Source organism: Lepidothrix coronata, unplaced genomic scaffold (assembly GCF_001604755.1).
Source record: "Lepidothrix coronata isolate B3197 unplaced genomic scaffold, Lepidothrix_coronata-1.0 Scaffold125, whole genome shotgun sequence".
Classification (NCBI taxonomy): domain Eukaryota; kingdom Metazoa; phylum Chordata; class Aves; order Passeriformes; family Pipridae; genus Lepidothrix; species Lepidothrix coronata.
Genome location: NW_016690305.1, coordinates 655,836 through 677,819, shown reverse-complemented (window position 1 = coordinate 677,819; position 21,984 = coordinate 655,836). Strand labels below are relative to the sequence as shown.

General features: G+C 47.9%; 1 protein-coding gene across 2 annotated transcripts; it reads right to left on the bottom strand.

Annotated features, from left to right (window-relative positions):
- Positions 1-744: 744 nt before the first annotated feature.
- Positions 745-19,561, bottom strand: BOK (BOK, BCL2 family apoptosis regulator). 2 transcript variants are annotated; one of them, XM_017826387.1, is made up of 5 exons: positions 19,270-19,561; positions 18,061-18,419; positions 14,033-14,161; positions 6,189-6,352; positions 745-1,902 (listed from the first exon to the last, which is right to left on the bottom strand). In XM_017826387.1, the coding sequence occupies exons 2-5, from the start codon at positions 18,281-18,283 to the stop codon at positions 1,777-1,779; spliced, it is 642 nt and encodes a 213-aa protein (XP_017681876.1). In that variant the 5' UTR covers positions 18,284-18,419; positions 19,270-19,561; the 3' UTR covers positions 745-1,776. The 2 variants fall into 2 exon arrangements, with proteins under 2 accessions (XP_017681876.1, XP_017681877.1); XM_017826388.1 differs by having other exon boundaries at positions 1,771-1,898.
- Between the last annotated feature and the right edge of the window lie 2,423 nt (positions 19,562-21,984).

Below are 21,984 nucleotides of genomic sequence, written 5' to 3'. Positions count from 1 at the left end.
TTCAAGGGTTTTGACCCACGAGAATTGCTTTACTACTGAAAACGTACTTGTAGACCAAGCTGGTATAGCACCCTTCACTGGGGATGCACTAGGGCTAAAGGTGGGCCTGGTACCCATACACCAAAACATCAGCCAAAGTGCAAAGAGCTAGAGCAGCCAAAAGCAGGAATGCACAAGGATCTAACCCCTACACATCCTCTGCTAGGGTTTCTGCTGGTCAGAGCACAGCACTACTAACAGCTAGCAGAGATCCTGCCCACAGATAGTACCAAAAATCAAGGCTCTGCTTTATTCTCAAACACCTTTGTAACTCCTGTATGGAAGAGTAAAACCCCTCTAAATATTTGGGAGAGAAATCAGGAAAAAAAAAAACCAGCAAAACCTCCCATAGTGCCACATGTTCTTAATCCAGAAGGGTTTTTTTCTGTGTTAATTGCCACACTCCTGGGAGCAAGGCACTGAGCAGGGCACCTCCGTGAGGCTTTGGCAGAGAAGAGGCTCCACAGCCTTTCCCTGCTCATGTCAGCAAGGCCCTACATCTGTCAGTGAAAACAGCACATTTCTGACATGGCAAGAACATGGGTTAAATTCCAGGCATGAACTGGGTGAGTAGTAGTTTTAACATGTTAACATGCTCTACCAGGGGAAAAGCTGAAGTATTTTTAGCATGGCCAGAGTGTTTGTCTCTGCACTGTTCTGGCCTTTTTTGGAATTGTTAACTCTGGAAACAAATACAATAGCCTGTGCAATAGTGAAACACCACCTATTTCTTTTATTGTTTGCCACAAAGAAGACTGCGAGTTGTACTTCCAAAAAGATTAAAAGGGAAACATACATCAGCTACTTTTGCCACAGCTCACCCCCTTCACAGTGCCAGCCAGTTCACTTACTGTTTCCCTATTTCTGCTCATGCCCCCTGACCTTTCCTACTTACACGCTTAGCTCCGACAAAATCTCAGTGGAAAAACCATTTCTCTTCATGATGAAATTCCACCCCGAGCCGTTGCTTGAAGGCGTTGCCCCTTGCTCTCCTGTTTGAGTGGTGTGTGAGTGCAGTAAGAGGGGCCAACAAAACACACTGTCGTGCTGCTGCATCGAGTGCGACTGCCTTCTCATCCTGCCCCTCACACGGCTGCTCAGACCGATTTCCAACACATGTCAGGGAGAAGCATTTGTTGACAAAACGTTTGGTTTTATCCTGTTAAAAACCCCACCATGCTGTGCTGGGGCAGAGCCCGGCAAGCCAGTTAGGGATAAAGGAGATGAACTTTAAGCACAAACCTAACGAGACAAGAATTAACACAAGGCAAGTCTGAGGACTGAAAGGGGAATCACATGGAGTGAAGGAGGGACTCTCCCCCTCTTCTATTTTCTTATCCCATTTCAAATAATATTCCCTTCCTCCTCCCCTCTGCCTGGCACTAGCACAACACAGCTGTAAGGAACAGACATCTGACATTCCATGCTGCACATGCCATCAGCGTGCCCAGGGACTGGCAACATCCAGACCACACATGCAAGCTACCCAGGAAAACAAGACTCTTGAAAGAATTAATGGTCAGAGAAGCTCCTGTGGCTGCAAAAGGAGCAGCAGTGGTTGATGATCTGCTCCTAGATGAAGGCAGAAGAAAACAAGCCTTTTGTTTGTCCCAGTTCTTCTCTTCCTCCTCTTCAGAAATTACCATTACCAATCTGGAATTACATCTCCAGTCACTTCTTGTTGCTTGCGGAGTGGGGGAGGAGATGGGGCAGGGGGGTGCACTTGGCAACTCGGACTCATCTCTCAGGCAGCAGGACAAAGAAGATGGCCTTGAGGAAGTGACCAAAGCTGCAAACAGCAGCCACGAGCCAGTGGGAGCGAAGGCTGGGGTCAGTATTCACCACACATCTTGTGATGTCTGCCTAATGAGGAGGGAAGAGAGATCGTCAGAGAGAGGTGCCCACATCAGCCACCACTGCAGGCTCTCCCAGCCCCACAACCCACAGCACCCACCACTGCTGCTGCAGCACCAGATGCTTGCTCTGACCCTTCCACACACCAAAAGTTATTAAATCAGGCCCAAGAGCCCTGCAAAATACACTTTCCTCACTCCCCATCAACAAGGCAAAGTGTCCCCCTTTTCAGCCACCACTGAGGAAAGAAATGCTGGACAAGATTGTCCAGCATTTTCCATTTTGAATAGCTAAATACAACTTTCTTTCCCTGTTTGAAAGGTTTAGGAAACTTTGGCAGTATCAGCATTCCCATCCTTTTCTGTAAAGCCGGATGCTTCCCAGAGGTTGTCCTGTTTAATATCAGCTCAAGTTGCTTGCACTTTTTCTCTTGCCTTAGTGTTTTCTTTGGAAGACAAGCAAGCAAGCCAACCCCCGATTTAGACCTAAAGCAATGCAAGCTTTGTGTGTGGAAATATGTGTGCTGGCAGAGATGCCTCCCAGACGCGTGGGTCAGATTTAAAGATCGCTTGGGCTGCTGGTTTCAAGTGTTAACAAGAAGAGAAGCTGGCCTGCAACGAATAAAAAATAACAACAACACAGCAAATTGATGAAGACAGGCTCTCCACCTGGCATAGGGAGGAGAAGGTGGAAAATACCTGGAGGGTGAAGTGAACAGGACAGAGGTAGAAAGAAAATTGCATTTTCTGGTGGAGGAATCAAAATTAGAAGCTCTGCCAGTGATATAACTGAGTTGTGGTTAAACTTCAGCCTAGCACAAGGACATGTGGACTGTGGTTGAGTAACAGGGGGTGCAGGCTCTAAACCCTGAGGTGTTCATCCCCAAAACAGGACATGAGAGATGATGAATACCCCAATAATCTTCTCCAGTCCTTCTGCCTGTGTTGAAGACATGGGTGAGCCTCGCCTCAGCAACTCTGATCATTATTAGAAGGAAGCAAAAGGCGGCCGAAGGGACAAATTCTGGCAGCTGGTTAGTGAGCACAGCTGCACTGACCGACCCCTTCATCACCTACAGACCAAAGCTCTGCTGAGAGCAGCTGAGAGCAGCCAGTGTTCCAGCAGTTCCTCCCCCACAGTGTCTGGAAGGCTGGCATGCTGCAGCTCCCCGCACTGCTGATCTCCTGGGAGCATCAGGAGATGCTGAGCCCGTGAATAACTGACAAGCAGAGACTGCAGGAGGAATGAATACAGGCACGTAGGGATGGGAAGAAACAGGATGACGGGAGGAAGCTGAGTCAGCACCAAGGTGTGGAAATGCTGCTGCTTATAGCAAAAAAACATGATCAAACGTAGCACGCAGCCAAGGCAGCTAACAGAACATGCTGCAATGTGGTACCAGTGGTTATAGGTACTTTATCTGTATTGTGGAGGAAAGAAAAGTGGGTCTCCCTGAACACTTTCAGTGATGGCTCAGCACACTTGCCCTACTTGCATTTTAGAAAAGTCTGAACTGATTCAGCCTGTTCAATTTTAGCGACCTGCACAGTGTCATGTCTAAGACAAAGATGTGTCAAACTGTCCCTTTAGTCGAGAGAAGTCACAACGTGCAGGTAGCTGAACATGTGTGTTAGGGTACCTGATCCGTGAGAAACATAAGCTGTGAAGGACTTTAGTGCCTCATGTGAGCCAGTACAAGGCCCAATATGCACACTAGGTTGATCACAGCTGCAGAGGGTTAACTGCCAGATGAGAAAATGTGAACTCCTTAAAGCCCAGCTACGTTCTCCCAAAGACAATGAGTTCACTGCTCTAACCAAGAGGAGCTACACTCAGAAGCATTTACAAATTTGTATAGGGCTTGCTTAGATAAGCAAAATTGCTCAGCTGTATAACAATTGCCTTAGCTGCTCTTATCCAAATCAAGCATACCTGATAAGGCACTGGAATTGAAAACTTCAAAGCTACTTAATAAAGCAGGTCTTTGAGCCTTGTCAGGCACTGATAAACTGCTGCAATGGCAGTTTGAGCTTCTGTGTTAATTGTTCAAACAAGTTCAAGTCACATGCACTGCTTTGTAGCAAATGCTGCTAAGAAAATTAAAATCTTTCTATTCTACTGTAAAGCCACTACTGAGGCTGCAAACTCTCCACAGGGAGAGATGATGCCTCAAACTTTCTTCGTTCCTCCAAAGAGGTTTGAGTTGGGTTTTGTGGGGTAGGGTCTTCTGTACCCTATGGAAGCAGCATGGGAACCTGCTGCTGAGTGGAGAATTTCAAATGCCTTTTCAAGGTCTCCACAGTGGCTTTTCTGGACCAGCTCAGGGCACGGTGGTTACTCTTGGCAGCCTCCATCTGAGCTGATGGGAGCCATGTGCGCAGGAGAAACAAGGACTTTGTGCCAAGACAAACTAACACCAGCTAGGCCAGGCAGCAGGCGAGAGGGTCCCCATCATAGAGTTGTTTGGTCTGGCCCCTTAGTGAACAAAGCTGGGAAATACCTTGCTGCAGTGCCTAGATCAAGGGGAAGAACGTTCAGGGGAGCACAGCACAAGATGGCAGGAAGATTAGTAGCTTTCCCCCAGACTTGAAGGGACCCCTCTTTTCTGGTGGGCAAATATACCCTTGTCGCAGCTTGTTTTGAAGCTTGTTTGCTTTGCAACAAAAACTTTCCAAAAATATCCTTTTGGAACTATCCAAACACCTTGTTTTGAACTCTAATGAAGTAATACAAAACTTAAAACAAGATGCTAACTTATCAAAACATGCAGGTTTTACCAAAACAAAGAAAAAAAATAGTTGGGAACCAGAAGGAGACACGTTCCTACGCAATGTTTCCATTTTAATGAAACTGGATCTTTTCCAAAGGAAGAATTGTTTCAGAGAATACATTTCAAGCAGCTCTACAGGTATGCAGTTAAAGTAAGCCTCAAATAACACTGAGGCAGGGACAGGTATTCACAGGCAGGAACAGCGCTACTTAATCCCAGGATATCCTCTTTACCTGCCTCGGCACAATTAATTGTGTGGCTGCAAAATGGAATAGATCAGGGCCTTCAAATCAAAGGTTGCTTTTAGCCCAGCCAAACAGTCCCCTGAGTCAGTTGGCCTCAAGGTGACACAGTTTTAGAGAGGGGAGGGATGATTTAAGGTAGGATTGGCACTTAGTAAGTGCAAGGGATCCACTGCTCTTCAGCAAAAAGGTGCCTTCACTCCTGGAAAAATTAGGTGACTGAACCAGCTACAGGCACGCTTGGGAAGTCTTAGCACAGAGGAGCAATACTCAGTTTGGAAAAAGATGTGTCCCCCCCTCTCGGTCTTTGTGGGTGGGGTGCCTGACCATTTCCTGTTGGCTCGGAAACAAATTTCACCTCTTGGAAAAGAGGGAATTTGCTGCCTTGGCTCAGTCTAGGAAGAGCGCATGCCTTCGGAACACGATGTCCCATGAGCTCAGTGGTGTCACAGGGCAATATTTAGCTCCAGGTAGCATCTTCCTGGCAGTACACCAAAGCACTTTGGGCTCTATCGCTCCAGGGAGCGTCCATGTCCCTGCCAGACAGGCACACAGGACCTGGTACATACATGCACCACCCAGCTGCCAGCCAGTCATCCCAGTCTGCTGGGAAAGTCACTGGAAAGGTCTCTGGCTATTCCACAGGACCAAAGTAAATTTCTTACTCTGAACAATCCTCCACAGGAGCCAACGCTCCCATGGGGTATAGAGAGACCAAAGAAATCAGATGCTTAAAGGTAAAAGGAGAATTAAGTCGGAAAGCCTCATTTTTTTTCAGTTTCTGGAAAACAGCTGCCCAAGAGAATCACAGAATGGCTTGGGTTGGAAGACACCTTAAAGACCATCTAGTTCGAACCCCTGCCAAGGGCAGGGACACCTTCCACTAGACCAGGTTGCTCCAAGCCCTGTCCAACCTGGCCTGGAACAATTGCAGGGATGGGGCAGTCATAGCTTCTCTGGGCAATCTGTGCCAGGGCCTCACTGAAATGACCCCTATTTACAGTCTCCCACTATGACTGGCTGTTAGCTCCAGAGAAGATCAGGAACAGAATAGGTGCTGGTGGGTCAGGATTGAATTATTGTGGCTCAGCTACACAGGGCAGGACCAGTAACAGAGCTGTGTAAGTCTAGCAAGGTGTAAGCAGGACAGAGGGCTGTGGAAGAGAATCTCACACAGCCCTTCTCAGCGTAAAGCTGCAGTAGGGACACCCGCGCTTTCATCAATCAGGAAATTTTCTAGCCTGCACGTGCAGAAGCAAGTTTGGTCAGACAGCATTTCTTACCCAGCCTCCCCTCCTTTTCAGCCACGTCACCAAGGTCTTGCGGACAAACTCTCCCAGGCAGTCGACGATGGTGTGAACCATGGCTGGCTGCGCGTGCCGCACGCAGTCCACCGCCAGCCCCGCTGCCACGGCGTAGAGAGACACCACCTTGCCCCACGTTATGCCTGTGAAAAGAAGAAAGGTCATTCGGATTTACACACACACACACAGAGAGCTCAGTCTTGAATAATCAAAGGAAATGGCTCTCCTTCATTACACGTGCCCGTGCTGCCTGCATGCAGCCATAGTTCAGCATGCTCTCCACCGTGGGGGAAAAGAAATGCTAGGGGACCAGGACTGGGGAAAACTCTCCACAGAGAGAGGTAGAATGAAATAAGCTGACCTTGGTATGGTTTGACCACCTCTCAGCACTGGGTGCACAGCTTTGGGGAAAGCAGCCCAAAGGCACCACCAGGACAGGGAAGAAGTGCACCACCATGGTTTGTGTTGCCATTGGCTCTCAGCCACGCACATGCTGCACAGGAGGTGATGGAATTCAAATAGTTTGAACAACCCGGGGGTTTTGTCATCAGCACAACCCTTTAACACCCTTTAGACAAAGTGTTCCTGTTTTTTTCTAGATCAGAGAAAACTGTTCCAATGTGACAGGCAAAGCACACGAGATAAGCATCTTCAGTTCTTCCATGTCACCAAAACAAAAAAGGGAGGCAAAGCTACAGGGCCAAGAGGGTTCACAGAATCACAGTTGGAACACAGGATTCATAGAATCCTGAGTTGGAAAGGACACTCAAGGATCATCAAGACGAACCCCTGGCCCTGCACAGGACAGCTCCAATAATCCCAACACGTGCCTGAGAGCCTTGTCCAAACACTCCATGAGCTCTGGCAGGTTTGGGGCCGTGACCACTGCCCTGGGCAGCCTGTTCAGTGCCCAACCACCCTCTGGGTGAAGAGCCTTTTTCTAATATCCAATCTAACCCCCCTGACATAGCTTCATGCCATTCCCTTGGGTCCTGTCACCAGAGAGCAGAGCGCCTGCCCTTCCTCTTCCCCTCATGAGGAAGCTGTTGCTCAGGGTTGCCATTCTCTTCAATGCAAGGAGTATGCCTCAGTCTCCACCTGAAAAACAGGTAGCTTTAAGAATTTGTCTACTCTGCCTACAATACTTAACACTGCCTATCCTACCCCACTGAGGGCAGTGCAGGGATGGAGGGTCAGTCAGTTATCTAATCTCCCAGAGGACAGCCTTCCTGCCAGGCTGACCTGCCTGCAGCAAGAGCTCCATGGAAGTTGTCCCAGCAGCAATCTTCTTCCTGTTAGTGCCAGCGATAAGCGCTTGAGCTCAGCGCTGGGTACCAGCCAACTTCCCAGGGTCTCCCCCACGCTTTACCAACACCACTGGGCATAAACCCTTCGTGCTCAAACATCCCAGCCAGCTGTCCCTCATCAGGCTTTTATCAGGACCAATGACCTGGAAATGCAACCCTTTTGCTCCCCTGCAGAACTGCCACTGCACAATGGCACACTGATTTCCTTTGGATCGGCTAGGAAGCTGAATTCCCCCCATGCTTTGTTATCTGGAATAGCCATATTTATCAAGCATACTGTGAAGTATTTTACAGTGTTAGGTCTCTGTGGAATCTGTCCAAGGTCTCTCCCAAACACAGCCAGAAGCCTGGTGAAGTTTTAGTGTTTAAAAGCCACACAGAACTGTTCTACAGGGTTGCAACGAGAAAGAAAACGGGTGAGAGGATGGAAAGATTTGATCAGTGACTAGATCTGAGGACCTGGAGGGGTTAAACACACCATCAGAAAACTGGATGTGCTCAGCAAGCAAAAATACAATTTAAATGGGGTAAAGAGTCTCCCTCTTTCCTTCATTGCACTCTCAGATCCCCAGGCACCCCCATCTCTGAGATGGAGCTCCAGCCTCCTCACAGGTGTTCTCACTGCAGCAGAGCACCCCATATTCCTCAAAAAACATGCAGATTTCAGAGCATTTCCACAGTTTTTCCACTTAGTGACTCAAAAGGGACACTCACACTAACACCTTTAAGAATCACTTTCTTTTTTTTTTCCTTAAATAAAAAAAAAGTACTAAACTTTAGAAGAACTCTTCAAATGTCAGTCACAGGAATACCTTGTTAGACTGGTGAAAATCTATTCAGTGTTCCAAAAAAAGCCACTTTTCACTCATGACTAATGTAAGATCAAAATGTACAGATGATCCTTTCGTGAGGCTCTGCAGCAACAGTAACAGCAGCAGCTCAGTGTCCCCTGTGATACTGTTCCTCCCCAGCACTATCCTCGAGACCAGAGGAAGTTATTAATACAACTAAAGTGACTGTTATTCTTGTCCTGGTTTTATTTGCCAAGCGGGCCCGGCAGTGTCCCTTCCCCGGAGCTGTCACTCAGGAAGTTCACTGCCTGTGTGGCATTCACACTATTTATCTGCCTTTCTCACATCGTGTGTCACCATGACAGCCAGTAGAACGAGCCAGAAAGAGACTATGAAACCACATAAGAAAACACTAGACAGAGGGGTTCTCCCAGCAAGAAAGAGTCCCAGTACAGGTCAGTATGTCTCTACCTAATGAAAGAGGCTTTAAGGGGTTACACACCTTGCTGATGATACCTCCAGGACTAGAGCCTCAGTGGATTATCCTCAGCTTTAGTGTAAGCCAGTTTTACAGTTCTCCACCCCTGCAGAAATGTGGATCCTTGCATCTCGAGTTACATGAACCAAAGTTACCCAAAATTCCAGGGAAGAGTTCACTGGCTTATTCCCAAGTTTACGGCACTCTAAGTATCTGAAGCAAGTCCATTAGCTCTGAGATATTTACATGGAAGTAATGAAAACTGACAGGGCTGAGGTCACTCTGGTACAGAAAGACAGCTGCAGTCTTGGTTAACTTTGTTTTAGACCCAAGTTTTTCTTTCCAACAGAAGAAAAGTGCATCCACAGCCAGTCAAAGATAAAGGCTCAAGAGACCCATGACTCCCTAGTACACAGTTTACTCTAAGACACGTCAGTCCAGGGAGGATGGCAAGGAAGCCCTTCAGCTCCAGCTTCCCTGCCAAGGTTGTTCCATAATGGTACCTGCTGCAGGACTTGCACGAGGTGAGGGCTTCCCTGGCACACGGAGAGAACCCCTCTCCCTTTCACCAGACAGCAGAAAGAGGACAAGCTGTTGGCCAATGCTTATCATGGTGATGGATGTGGAGAGCTCGGCGGTCACATCCACTTTCCAGAACATGTCCATCAGGGTCAAACCAATCTTTCAGTCTGCTTTTCCTGTTAGCAGCACAGCCAGGCCATGGGGGCAAGGGGAGGAGGAAATTCCCTCCTGATTTTCAGATGTCTATTGTCACTGCTGGAGGCAGAAAATGGAGACAGCTGGCTGGGCTCCTCATCTGCAACAGCAGATGAGGAAAAGAGCCTATGCTCTTTTCACACGTGATGTAGGGGAGCCCTGAAATAAGTGAAGAGCAGACATCTCCAGCACCTGGGCCTGTGACTGGTCCCCCCGCCAAGGAGGGCTCCAGCAGCCATCCAGCCCCAGACAGGACAGGGCAAGGGAACATGCTTCAGCAGCCCTCCTCTGCACTTTCCCAGGACACCAGCTCCATTACCTTTTCTCTCTCAAGGACTCCCTTGGCAGGGGCAGAGGAGCACAGTCTACTGAAAGGGCAGTGCCTCTGTCCCCCATGATGTTCAGGCCAGGTTCAGGGTGACACTAGTGTCATGCATCCCTCAGCATAAGCTGGAATTGCATCTGGCCAGTGCACATGAGCAGTGAAGACACATCATCTTGCTCCAAATTCCTCAAAAGGCCTGGCTGCCATCCACGCTGGGTGAAATGGGCACACGTCACCTGGCAAGACAATCCATTCATAGGGCTTCCCACTGCGTGGACTAACATGCACAGGAGCTAACAACAACAGGGAATGGAAAACTGATCCAGAAGGGAATGATCAAAACAGAGAAAGCTCCAAACCTTCTGCTCACAGAGATGGAACAAAAGGATATGGAAAAAATGAAGAGCTGCTTAGAAGGCATTATAAAAAATAAGAAATACAAGTTGCAGACTCAAGGCCAGCCATGGAGCTGAAAGTATGTAAACACTGGCGAGCCCAGGGGAAAATGAATTAGCAGGAGAGGAGTGCTCTTGAAAGTGTTCCCGCTCATATGAGCTCGTCTGCCCCAGGGGAGAGCTCAAGAAGCCATGAGACATGGCTGTGTGGTCTCAGAGCACCACACTACCCGAGGTTACTCAAATAAACTTCCCTCTGCTCCACTCGGCATCAAAGCCTCACTCGCAAGTCAGACCTAAAAGAAACACGATCCAGTGCTACATTTCAACAGCTGGAAGAATACAGCCAGACACAATACACTTTGGTGGAGAGAAAGAAGCCAAGAGGGATGTGCACGAGGAAGGGAGCTCAAGTCATAAGGCGGAAGCAATGAGGGAGCAGTAGGATGCATTTCTAACAGCATTCCATAGAATGACAGAATGGTTTGGGCTGGAAGGGAACTCAAAGTTCATCTCATCCCACCCCAGAATCACAGAATCAACTAGGTTAGAAAAGACCTCTGAGATCATCGAGCCCAACCTATGACCCAACACACCTGTCAACCAGACCATGGCACTGAGAGCCACATCCAGTCTTTCACCAGCCTAGCAGCTCTTACGAACAGCAGGGAACTGTTTCCTTAGGAAAGGAAAACGCATGTCCCTTTTCTACTTTTGTTTCTCCACCAAGTGACCCCTTCCTTCTGGGATTTATTCGAACAGCTAGTGTAAATGCCAGCTCAGCTAAGCCCCAATCCACGGCCTATTAAAGTCAGGGGACAGTCTCCTGCTGCCTGCAGAGCAGCTTTGAACCACATGCCAGAACCAATGGTAACATCACAGAGGTGATGCTGCTGCAGATCCTTCACCATCCAGAGCAGATCAGGGCTCTGAGGTGCACATCTCCACACAGATGAGCTCTCCTCATCCTGAAGAACTAATGGGTTGTATGGAAACAGGGGAGCAAACCACAGCTGGAGCCTTACCATGGTCTCTTCTCCCAGATGACAAGCAGCGGTACAAGAGCAAATGGCCTCAAGTTGCACCAGGGGAGGTTCAGATTAGATATTAGGAAAAATTTCTTCACTGAAAGGGTGGTCAGGCATTGAAACAGGCTGCCCAGGGCTCAGACAAGACTTGTAGGCAGCATGGACAAGAATGAGCACAGCCAGAGCTACACAGCATTAGAAACCAGACTAGAGTGTGGAAGACAGACATATGAAAGATTAAGGAGAAAATCTCTCCAGCAAGAAAGGATGAAAATCCCCTGCTCCCTTACTGGAAAGGCATTGTGAGTGACTAGTGGGGCTCCCCAGGCTGTCTAGGCACTGCAGTGCCAGACTGTAGCTGTTTTCTTAATAAACTGTACAGTAAAAAACAGCTTGAGATGTTTTAGCCCTTGGTAATTGTCATGAAAATTCAGACAGAACTTGAGTGTCTGGTTTCCTTTGCTCAATAAGAGCCTCTTTCCTCTGAACTATGAAAAAAAAAAAGTAAGGAATGAATGTCTGGCTGTCACAGCCAACTCTGATTTGCTGGATTTAGCATTAAATGCTGAGTCTTGAGACTGCAGTGGGATCCAGGAACGTTAAAAATCAGCGTACTCCTCTGCCACTCCGCAACTTCTACCAACCGAAATTACAATAACAAGTTGATAAAAGCAGTTGAATACACAACCCCCAGCAGAGTGGCAGAGACAAGAAAGAATTAAAAACGGGGCATAGAGGGCACTGGGAAGGTTTGAATCCACCCCCTGTGCAGCCATCCCACTGCCAGCCATTTCTGCAGCACAGTGTCCTCAGAGAAGGTGCAGCACTGGCAACAGAGCTTGAGCCTGGGTTTCTACTATGCTCCCAAAGTCTCCAGCGTTGCCAGCCTCACAGGGCTGAGCTCAGATTCCATTTTTATTACCCTGAAAACCAAGAGTTTAGTACCAAGCGTTATAATTTCTAGCTTTAATTTTAAACTATCGACACCTTGCATTTGACTCCCGAGCTGAGAAGCTGAAGAGCACCAAAAATGCAGCTCTCAATGAATTTGTCAATATGCATTCAGAGCAGGATTCCTAGAAGGCAGCAGGGCTTTCTCCCCAGCATCGTGTTTATGCAGCATAGCAGCACACACAGGCTGCTCCACTTGCAGCCATCCACCTTTCTGGCTTAGGTCCCTGTGTCACTTCAGCTCTGGAGGTGGGCCAGTTCTGATGCAGTCAGCTACAGTCATCTAAGAAGATCACCTACTTGCCTGCAATGCAAATACCTGAGCTTGCCAACCTGACCCTTGTTTTTCTGTAAGCCTTTAAGCAAGTAAAGCTCAGCACCAAGTGACAAGACAGGGCACCTGCCCTTTGAACACAGCCACACTCAGACATTCCTGCCATACTTGCCCGGCTCTTGCTTTCTGAGCTCACAGGGCCTCCCAGGCCAGCGCCATGCCAAGGCAATCTGCATCCCAGGCATCTCTGAAAGGCTGCTGAGGGCTGCAGGACTGGCCACCCAATCCAATTCCATCCATTTCCTATGACACAGCATCAATCTCCCTAACTCAGGGAGCAAATCTGCCCTGCTCGACCTGCCAGGAGCCCTGCCTGAGCAGTGCCTCTCAGAGATCTATTTTGCCATTGTTGTGATTCCAGGGAGGATCTGTTCTCTCCACCACAACACACTTCACACATTCTCCATGTCAGGGCTTCTCCAGGGTGTCAGTGGTTCTGTATAAAGAAGCACAGCTGACTGTCAAGATAAAAAGGTTTTTAGTGAGGAAGCCTGATTGAAAGTACAACAGAAACCTGGACTTCTATACTGTAGTAACTATTCCCAATGTGACAAGAGTCACTGCATCCTTTGACGCTTGGCAGGTCATTGTCACTGGTTCCAGTGCTTTCACACTGCTATGCAAGTTGCTGTCTTTGGTTATTTTTCCTTTTTTTTGGTTTTGTTTCCAGTCTCTGAGATCTACTATCCTTCCACAGACAGCACAGGACATTGTAGAAAACCTAGGATGATGTCAGGACCTGCCTGACATAAATGTCTGTGTGAAAGGTTTCTCTTCCCTCAGTTCCCACAGGCTGCATTTCCAGTCACTGGCAGGGACTGTTTCCAGGGGAGGCTGAGGTACCCTTGCAGAAACACAGCACAGGGCATATCTTTGCTTTTGACCATCATTGCTGGAACCAGTCTAACAGCAGCAGCAGAACACTCACATCTAAGCAGGGAGAAAGTTCAAAGCACCTGCCCATCTGGAACAGCCTTCAGGGCCAAAACTTTACCAATATGAGAAAGGAGAAGCATCAGACTCCATTGCAGTTCTGGCTATTGCTGTGGGAAAGGAAGCCAGGAGGAGAGGAACTCCCTTGTGATGAGTTGGTTCTGGCTCCCAGCATCAACAGCATGAGCTGGAACAAGGGAGTCTCCCATACAATGAATCTTCTGCAGCTGCCAATGGTGAGCAAAGGAGTTTGGAATGAGTGACCTACCCATGCAATGAGGTAACACCACCTCCTATCGAGGAAGGGCTGGAGGTGCCTTCTAGAATGAGCCAGAACCTGCTGGGAGGATATAACAACACAGGGCATTTCCCTGCCAGAACAGAGCTGAGAGGAGCTCTCATTAAATCATTAAAGCAGGGCACACTGCCAAACTGCCCACAGCCCTTTCAGAAACCAGGCCCCACCTTGCAGGCTATCCCAGAAACATGCCTTCTCCGAGACAGGTGGCTCCATCCCGTTCTTTTCCACCCAGCCCTGTCTGTGGATCTGTCCGGGCACAGTACCTGCGGTGAAAATCTGGGCAGCCACTGCCAGGAAGGCGTCCGTCACCACCGTCTCCGAGTGCAGGGAGATGTTCAGCTGGCGGGCGATGTTCCGGTACACATTGGGCCGAATGTATTCCAGCTCGTCCCCTGGAAACAAGCAGCCAGGGGTCAGCACGCACAACACCAAGTCCTGGTGCAGGAATTACGACTGGGGCCACCCCACAGGTCCTTGCAGCCAAACAGACTGAGCCCCAGCTCCACCTGAGTTTAAGCAGGCAGCGGAGTGCTTAGGGTCGTTTAGATGCAATTCCCTACCACCTGCACCCTCCTTTCCCAATATTCCCTGTGCCTGGCACTTCTAAACGGAGTGGGGACAGCCCATGGCCCTGTGTCAGCGATGTAGCTGCAGTAATCCCTGAAATGCTGTTCCCAGGCTGGCTGCCTGGCTTTCCTTCAACACAGGAGACAGTCTCCAGATAAGCAAAGCTGTTCCATTTTATTTCAGAAGTGAGAAAGAGGCATGTACATCCATGTAAGCTTTTGGGAGACACGCCCTTTCCCAGCACCCCGTCAGGCTTGTACAAAAACGCCTGAAAGCACATGAGAGCAACTCAAGAATGCTGGAGGCTGATGAAAGCCAAGGATCCACCCAGAGCTGCACAACATTAATTGAGCAAAGAGACTCTCAGCTCAACTATTTTACACTCACACAGGCAGAGCATTGATCTGGAGTTCTTTCTCTCCTCCCAGTGGTTAAAGAGAAGTTCATTTGCATGACTGGCTCCTCAGCACCAAAGTTCCTGACACATACAGATGTATGCTTTCACCTCCACAGTGTTTCTTCCCCAGCTGGGAAATGGCTGGAGGTGTTAGGCCAGCTTGAAGACCAAGATGGAATTACTAAGGACAAATGGAGAACCTCCTCCCACAGGACTGAGCAATGGAGCTGGGGAAACAGCAGTAAAGCTTTTCCTCTGTAGCAAAACAAACCATTTTTGAGAAGTAGAATTAATAAAACCCAGTTTCCAAGGGATTTCTCTCTCTACAAGGGATCACAAATATTTAATGAAGGTTTCATAGCTGCTGTAGGAGCATGACACAACACATCACATGGGATCAAGGCCCTTTGTGCACAGAGAGTCCTATTTGATGTAGATTTAGGACACACTGTGCTCTTCTGCACAAGGGCGCTCTGGGAAGAGGAAGAGCTATCCCAACAGCTTTACATCCCACTGCAAGATCCAGGTGACTTGTCCCCCCAGCCAGAGGGCAACTGATCCTCCTCAAAATTTCATTTGTATGGGAGCTAAAAAGGAAGATGCCACCACAATCAGGAGCTTGTTTCAGAGTCATTAGCTACAGATCCTTAATTCATTTAACTGGCACTCAGCACAGTCAAAACCCAGCTCTACAGAATTCCACAGCTGAGCTCTCCTGGCTCTTTCTGAGTGTGGGATTGTCCCAGTCTAATGGCAAGAGGAAATCCTGCCAACACATGGTCAGCAGAGATAAGAAGAAACCTTAGTTGCAGTACTCAACAGCTGTTTTCTCCTCACAGGCAGCACAAAGGCTTCCTGGTAAATGTAAGGAAATGGGGATAGCCCTAGTTAGCTGGGAGGGAGGCATGGGAGGCTGGGATCAGCACTTGGTAGCCTGCCACTGTTACAGCTTCTAATAAGCAGTGCCTGGAGGCCCCAGATGAGATCAGGGTCTGTTTGGAGGCACATATGCCCCACCCTAGAGCAAGGCACAGGGCAGACAGGAGCATCTGGGGAAGGAAAGCATTCCCTGTCCCAGCAGCAGTCCCAGGACCTCTCCTGCAGCACGTTACATTGGTGCTGGTCTGCGGTGCCCTTGTTCAGATGTCAGACTTTGCAACATTTAGAGCAATTCTGGGGCTTCTCCTCCTCCCTCCAGTGATTATGGAGGAGTCAGCAGGGAAGCAGCGACAGTTCCCATGTGCAGAAGCTCCTTGTAGTGGTCAAAGGGCTTCCCTGGGCATGGGCCAGAGGAAATATAACTTCAGATAAACCAACCAGACCTCTGACACACACAGCAGGTTGGTCTGGGGTGCCTCATTTGGCCACATCATTAAGTTTTACCGCTTCTGACGCATTAATTGCACTAATTAGCTGCTAAGCCTCACTGAGCTGATGGGCTCTCGCTCCCCAAGACCGCAGCTGCATTGCCTGTGCCCAGCACCTCTGCTGGCCCATCAGTCAGTTCATTGGACTCTCTACATGCAAAACAGCTAGAAAATCCTCCAACTTCTCATCTCCACAGGCTTCTTAGCACTATCACGGCAGAAAAAACTGGCCTGGCTTGTTGCACTGCTTAGGAAATGGCTAAGCACTCCCATTCCTGGCAGGTGGCTGGATACCACTCAGCCTTGTGCTGGTGAGAGCAGCAAAGGGGAAAAGAAAGGGAGGGGCCGTGTGGCAAGTGGAGTTTCTGAAGAAACAGGACAGAAACAACTCTTCATCCTAATGAGGAGGAACTGCTCACCCTCCTTGTTGCATAGGTACCACATGGCGCTCTCCAAACAGATTTGCTCAGAGAAGGCGCCAAGTTCTGAAGACTATCAGCCAAATCTTTCCATCTGGACACAGATAAGTAATAGGAGAGTCATCCAGGAGACGCCTTCGGATCCAGTGTGCCACCTGCTTGCCCTTTAACATGTTCCTGGCCACCCACAGAAGATCTGGTTGAAAGCAAATAAATCTCAACCCTCAACCCAGGCAGAAAGGGAGGACAAAGGGGCAGCAATATTGACAGAAGAACAGAAAAAAAAATCGCCCCAAGACCAAAACAAAAACAGAAGTCAGCATAGGAGAGAAAAAGTGAAAAAGAACAAATTCAAAAAAATATAATCAGTTAAAAGAAACACAACTATGCCTTGGGATAATATCAAACAGAGGTAGAAACAGGAGAAAGTGGGGAGACCAGCCCTGGTCCTGAGTTTGTTAGGCCCAGCTAAAGGTTACTTCACCAGACTTACTTGAACTCTGGTGTAATTAAATCAGATGCAAATACTGGTGGTAGAATTAAATCAGATGCAAATACTGGTGGTAGTTTCCAAGCCAGCTGTGAACTAAAACACCAGCCTGCAGGCAAAGAGGGCTGTTGGAAGCAACTTCCAAGAATGAGGGTGGTGGGATCCCAAAAGACAAACAGCTAGACTGGAGCACAAAGGCTGCTATAGCCCAAAACAAAAGGCCAGGCAACTGACAGCATTAGAGGGTGCTCCTGGTGCACGCACAGCTCTAGAGCATGTCTCCAAATCACAGCCTTCAGGCATGACCTTCAAACTGCTCTCCCTGCAGCCCCCGCAGTCGCTGTGCCATGAGGGGGGCACCAAATGGCACCATATGACAGGCAACATCAGCCAACTCCTCCTTGCTCCAGCGAAAAGCAAGAAACTCAGGTCTTGCAGAATGATTAAGGTAGACAAAGGAAAATGAAAAACACACTGTCATTCAAAAGCAGCTTTCATAAAATCTCCAATGCACATTTTGTAAGCCAGCTACCCCCAAATTAAAGGTCCTTGCAGCTGGGTGAGCTACTGCTGAAGCCCAAGTCTAGAGGCAGCAGTGCCCTACTAGATGCCAGGCTGGGTTGCCAGATTGCATCATGGCATCCAAGTCACTCAGATCTGGAGAAAACACCACAAGACTGCTTAAAATGTCCAGCTGAGAAAGACTGCTGGAAATAGTGTGACAACTGTTACACAGCTGGAGTCCTGTGCAGACAGAATTAGTTTGCTGTTGGGCTTCCTTGGACTGCATCATGATTTTGAGTTGTTGCAAGTCCTCAGAAAAAGGCAGCTCTGCAGAAACCTTGTGCTGAGCAGTGCTCCAAGGGACATGAGAAAACCCAAGCAAATGAGCTGTCTAGGGAAGATCACCAAAACCAAAACTAAACGCCCCAAGCAGAAAAGAAAAGAAAAACCTCTCTATCATCACACAAAAAGCCTCTTCCAGAAACCTTAGTCTGGTGCAAATTGCTCCACACAGTTTCAGCTCCCCCCCGTAGCAGCAGGGACTCACCTAGTCGCAGCAGGATGGTGGACACCTCGGCCAGCCTACCCCCAGGCACCGGAACGTTGTACTCGGGTTTGCTCCAGCTGACACCCGCCCGAATCAGCCTCGAGTTTATGTAGTCTCTGCAGAGAGCCTTGGCTTGGGACACAAGCTCCTTGTCAGTGGGAGACCTGTCAAAAACCTCCATCACTTCTGCAGCAAAGACTGAGGAACGACGTAGCATTTCCATCCTCAACTGCTGAACCCGCACCTCCGCACGCACTGGCTGGAAGGCTGAGCCAATGCCTTTGGTGAGCAATCCTCTGGTCTTGTACTTTGTCACAACTCCCAGCAGCTCTTCTCCACAGGCCACTTTTTCATTTTACCTGGTGAATAAAAGCATCTGTAAGTCCTCTAGCATCGCAAAGATGTAACTCAGAAGCCCAAGAATACAGTTGCACCAAAGTCAGTAGTATCACATTTGTCTCGGTCCATCTTACAGACAAGGGTCAAAGTCTTTCATCTTTCGGCCACTCTGACTTCCCTGCAAGAACCCTGGCAGCACGGTCAGGGCTGCAGCATGGAAGGGCTGCAGTTTTGAACTCTTGAGGTGTTTCCTCTTTTCCAGTTCAGATTTGGCAGTTCTAGAATTACCCGTCAAAGAGACTACATGGTCACAGCATGGAAACAATTCATTGAGTGTGCAGACAATCTCAGCTTGTTTCAATTAAACTGGAAAAAAAAAAAAAAAAGAATCCCAAATACCGGCTACAGTTACCTCAACCAGATGTCAACAGACATTCCAGCTCAGTAGGTCATGGATCTTTCTGAAGAAATGGCACTATTGCAAAAATAGGGGTATGGGAGCATTTGAAATGTTTCAATAGGGACAGTTTACCACATTCTCGGTTTAGGTTTTGGTTCTGCCACTCTTTTTCCCCAAAGCAACGTGCATACTACTTCTTGAAAACCTCTAGGAGTAGCAGAGAGAGCAAAACAGAAAAGTAGATTTTTACAAAGCTTTAAAAAGAGCAACTTCAACATTTCTTCAGAGGTCCTTCAATTCATCTGAGTTTTTAACCCAGTGCTGCTTTCCAAGTCAGTCAGACCAGTCTTTATTCAGATGCTAGTAAATGCATTTTTCAGTCTGCAGTTTCAGACACCTACTTACAATGATGATTTTCAAACAAAATAAAGCCAGATATTTCTGTTTATCCCAAGGAAAAATATATTTACCTCTCATGTTGCACTTTTTCCCCCTCAGTGATTTCTTTTTGGGTTTGGTTTCACGTTTCTTTAGAAGATCTGCATCACTGAATACCTGGTTTAGGATTCATGGGTTACTGTCACACTTCTCTGGAGAGCACTAGCCTCCTCTGCTGTGCTCTCTGCAGGGCTCACGCCAGTGCCTCCTTCCCCACCTCTGTCAGCCCTGCATCCTGGCTGCACTCCACTGGGATCCTTGGGGCTTGCTCTCCCGCTTTTAGAGGGACCCAGGCACAGAGGAAAGCTTCTGGCTTTAGCCTTGTAAGGAAGATGAAATAACCGGGAGGTGGGGTTGCAGCAGCCAGAGAGCGACGTTTTCTCCTCCCCTTTCTTCCCTCTTAAGGAGGTTCTTCGTTTTTCTTTGTTGGGCTTTGTTCAAGGACTCGACTTTGGGGTGAGAGTGAGAGCATAATTTCTAGACCAGGTTACCCCCTGTGATGAATGCACTGCTGAAACAGGAACAGCTCCTGCTGAATTCCCAGAGCAGCTTTTGCAGAGTTGATGTCGGACAGTCATTTTCATACGGTAGCCAAGTGGGGGAACTACACATTGTCATACTTCAACTGTGGGTTAGTTCTACCAGTTCAATCCCTTCCATCGTCTTGGACTTTGTCCCTGCCCATGGCAGGGGGTTGGAACTAGATAATCTGTAAGGTCCCTTCACACCCAAACCATTCTGTGATTCTGTGATGATTTTATGATTAACAATGAGAGCCACAGCTCGGGGCTAAGGCAAGCAGCATTTGCATTCCCCCAAGCTATGAGTAGTCTGGTTAAAAAAAAATAAGTGTGTTTGCTGATAGGAAATAGTTTTTCCAGAATGAAGTGTTTTGCAGGAACATGTCCATATTATCTCAATGTGTTAAGAAAACTAACATATAAAGTTTAAGGAAAACATTTCAACTAGTTCCACCATATTTATAAATTAATTTCATCATCAACTTCTTGTTGCAAAGTTATGGTATTGATGCCACGGTGCTCAGCTTTCTTCCATGTGCACGTGGAATAAACCACATCTCAACAAACTACATACAAATGTTGGCTTTTTGTGTTACGATTTGAAACAAAAGAAATTTTAGTAATAGAAGTTTCCTGCAGCCAAGAAATTCTACCAGCCCAAGCACAAATTCTCCCCAACAAATAACAATTTTTAGATTAACAACTGGGCATGTGGCATGTTCAAAACACAGAAGTGAGAAGTAACTGTTGTCATCTTGTTGCCTTCGAGAAAAGACAGAGGCGAGTACACCCCTCCAAAGGTGCTGATCACAAAAATGCCTCAAGTATAACCTGCACCACTGCTGGCCTCAAAATTGAGGGATAAAAAGGAACAAAAGAACTGCATGAAAAAGCCTTACTATGTGACGTATCGAACACTCTGGCCAGCATCCAACACGCAACTCACGCACAGATTAACACAGAGCGTGTTGGCTGCCATTAACTGGATTGCTGGAGACTGCTTTGCTGTGTTGGAAGAGGGCTCAGGTACCTGATACCCTGCAGCAGTGGATCTGCTTTCTGAGCTGGCTTTTTCTGGGAAAGGAGCAGGGTTAAGGAGAGGCCCATGTATGCAGCAGTAGCCATCTGGGACCTCAGCTCAGCTTGATGTGATAACGGTAAGCTGGCAACAGTGACTGTGCATGTCCAGCATTAGATGTGTGTGCTCAAAGATTCTCTCAGAAATCTGGTTTTTATCCAGTAGCCTTCCTGAAATTTAAATATAGACAGAGATCCATGCCATAAAAGCTGAAATCAAGACTACAGAGATCCTGTGCTACTGCCCACCCCCAACCCAGCCCTTCCCTGCAGAGTGGGCCTGATATTCTCTTGGAAAGTCATATTTTTGCCTTTGCAACCCTGATGGCTGAAAAAATCATTAAAAGCTATATCTTAGCTTCCTGTAGCAGCTGACAGCTTGAAACAGGAGCCCTGTCTAAGCTGTCCCTATTCTGTAGGGCTCTGAAACAAAAATGAGTGCTTAAATATCAGTATTGCTTAACTAATGATAATGTTTCCCAGAATTCTGGCAAATGTGCAAGTGCCACAGTGCCTCCCAGCTCCCCGCGGGTGCCAATCTCATCCCACGAGTTCCCTGCCCAACTGTCACAGCGTGCAGCACCCCCTCAACTTCCACCCTGCTGCAAAGACACAAAAACTAGAAGCGTGACGGCTGGGTATAATAAACCAAACTTTGTTACAAAAAAAACCCCAACCAACAGTGCATGGTATTCTACCTATGTTATTTACACACTAAAAATACAGCCTCACACTGAAAGATGCCTCTATAAGTAAAAATAGATGAAACTGCAGCATACAATGCTGAGCTGACTGCAAAAGGACAGGGCGTTACAATCCAAGGAACCGTTGGTGTAATTGGAGCCCCTTTTTCCATAGCATGTTTATGCTTAGAGAACTTGATCTATAATGGGAAAACCCCTGTGGCAAAGGAGGGACAGGAAACAGTGCAAATGCAGCTTATATCACCCCAAACCACTGTTCCCAGTGTAGCTATCACTGGCATGACAGTGCCCTGGCTGGAACAACAGGCTTCACGCCACAGCTCTTGCCTTTCTCGGGTGGGGTGACCAAAACAGCTTGGAGCACTCCTTTAATAAAAGGAGTTTAATAAAAACCTTTAATAAAACCAGGGGGCTACAGAGATGCGCCTGCATTTTATAAGCATGT

Excerpts from the sequence above, each read along its gene's own strand:
- BOK (XM_017826387.1), bottom strand. The coding sequence starts at position 18,283 with ATGGAAATGCTACGTCGTTCCTCAGTCTTTGCTGCAGAAGTGATGGAG. Across the intron at positions 14,162-18,060 it reads CACCATCCTGCTGCGACTAG|GGGACGAGCTGGAATACATT; the intron begins GTGAGTCCCTGC and ends GCTTGTTTCCAG. Across the intron at positions 1,903-6,188 it reads TGAAAAGGAGGGGAGGCTGG|GCAGACATCACAAGATGTGT; the intron begins GTAAGAAATGCT and ends CCTCCTCATTAG.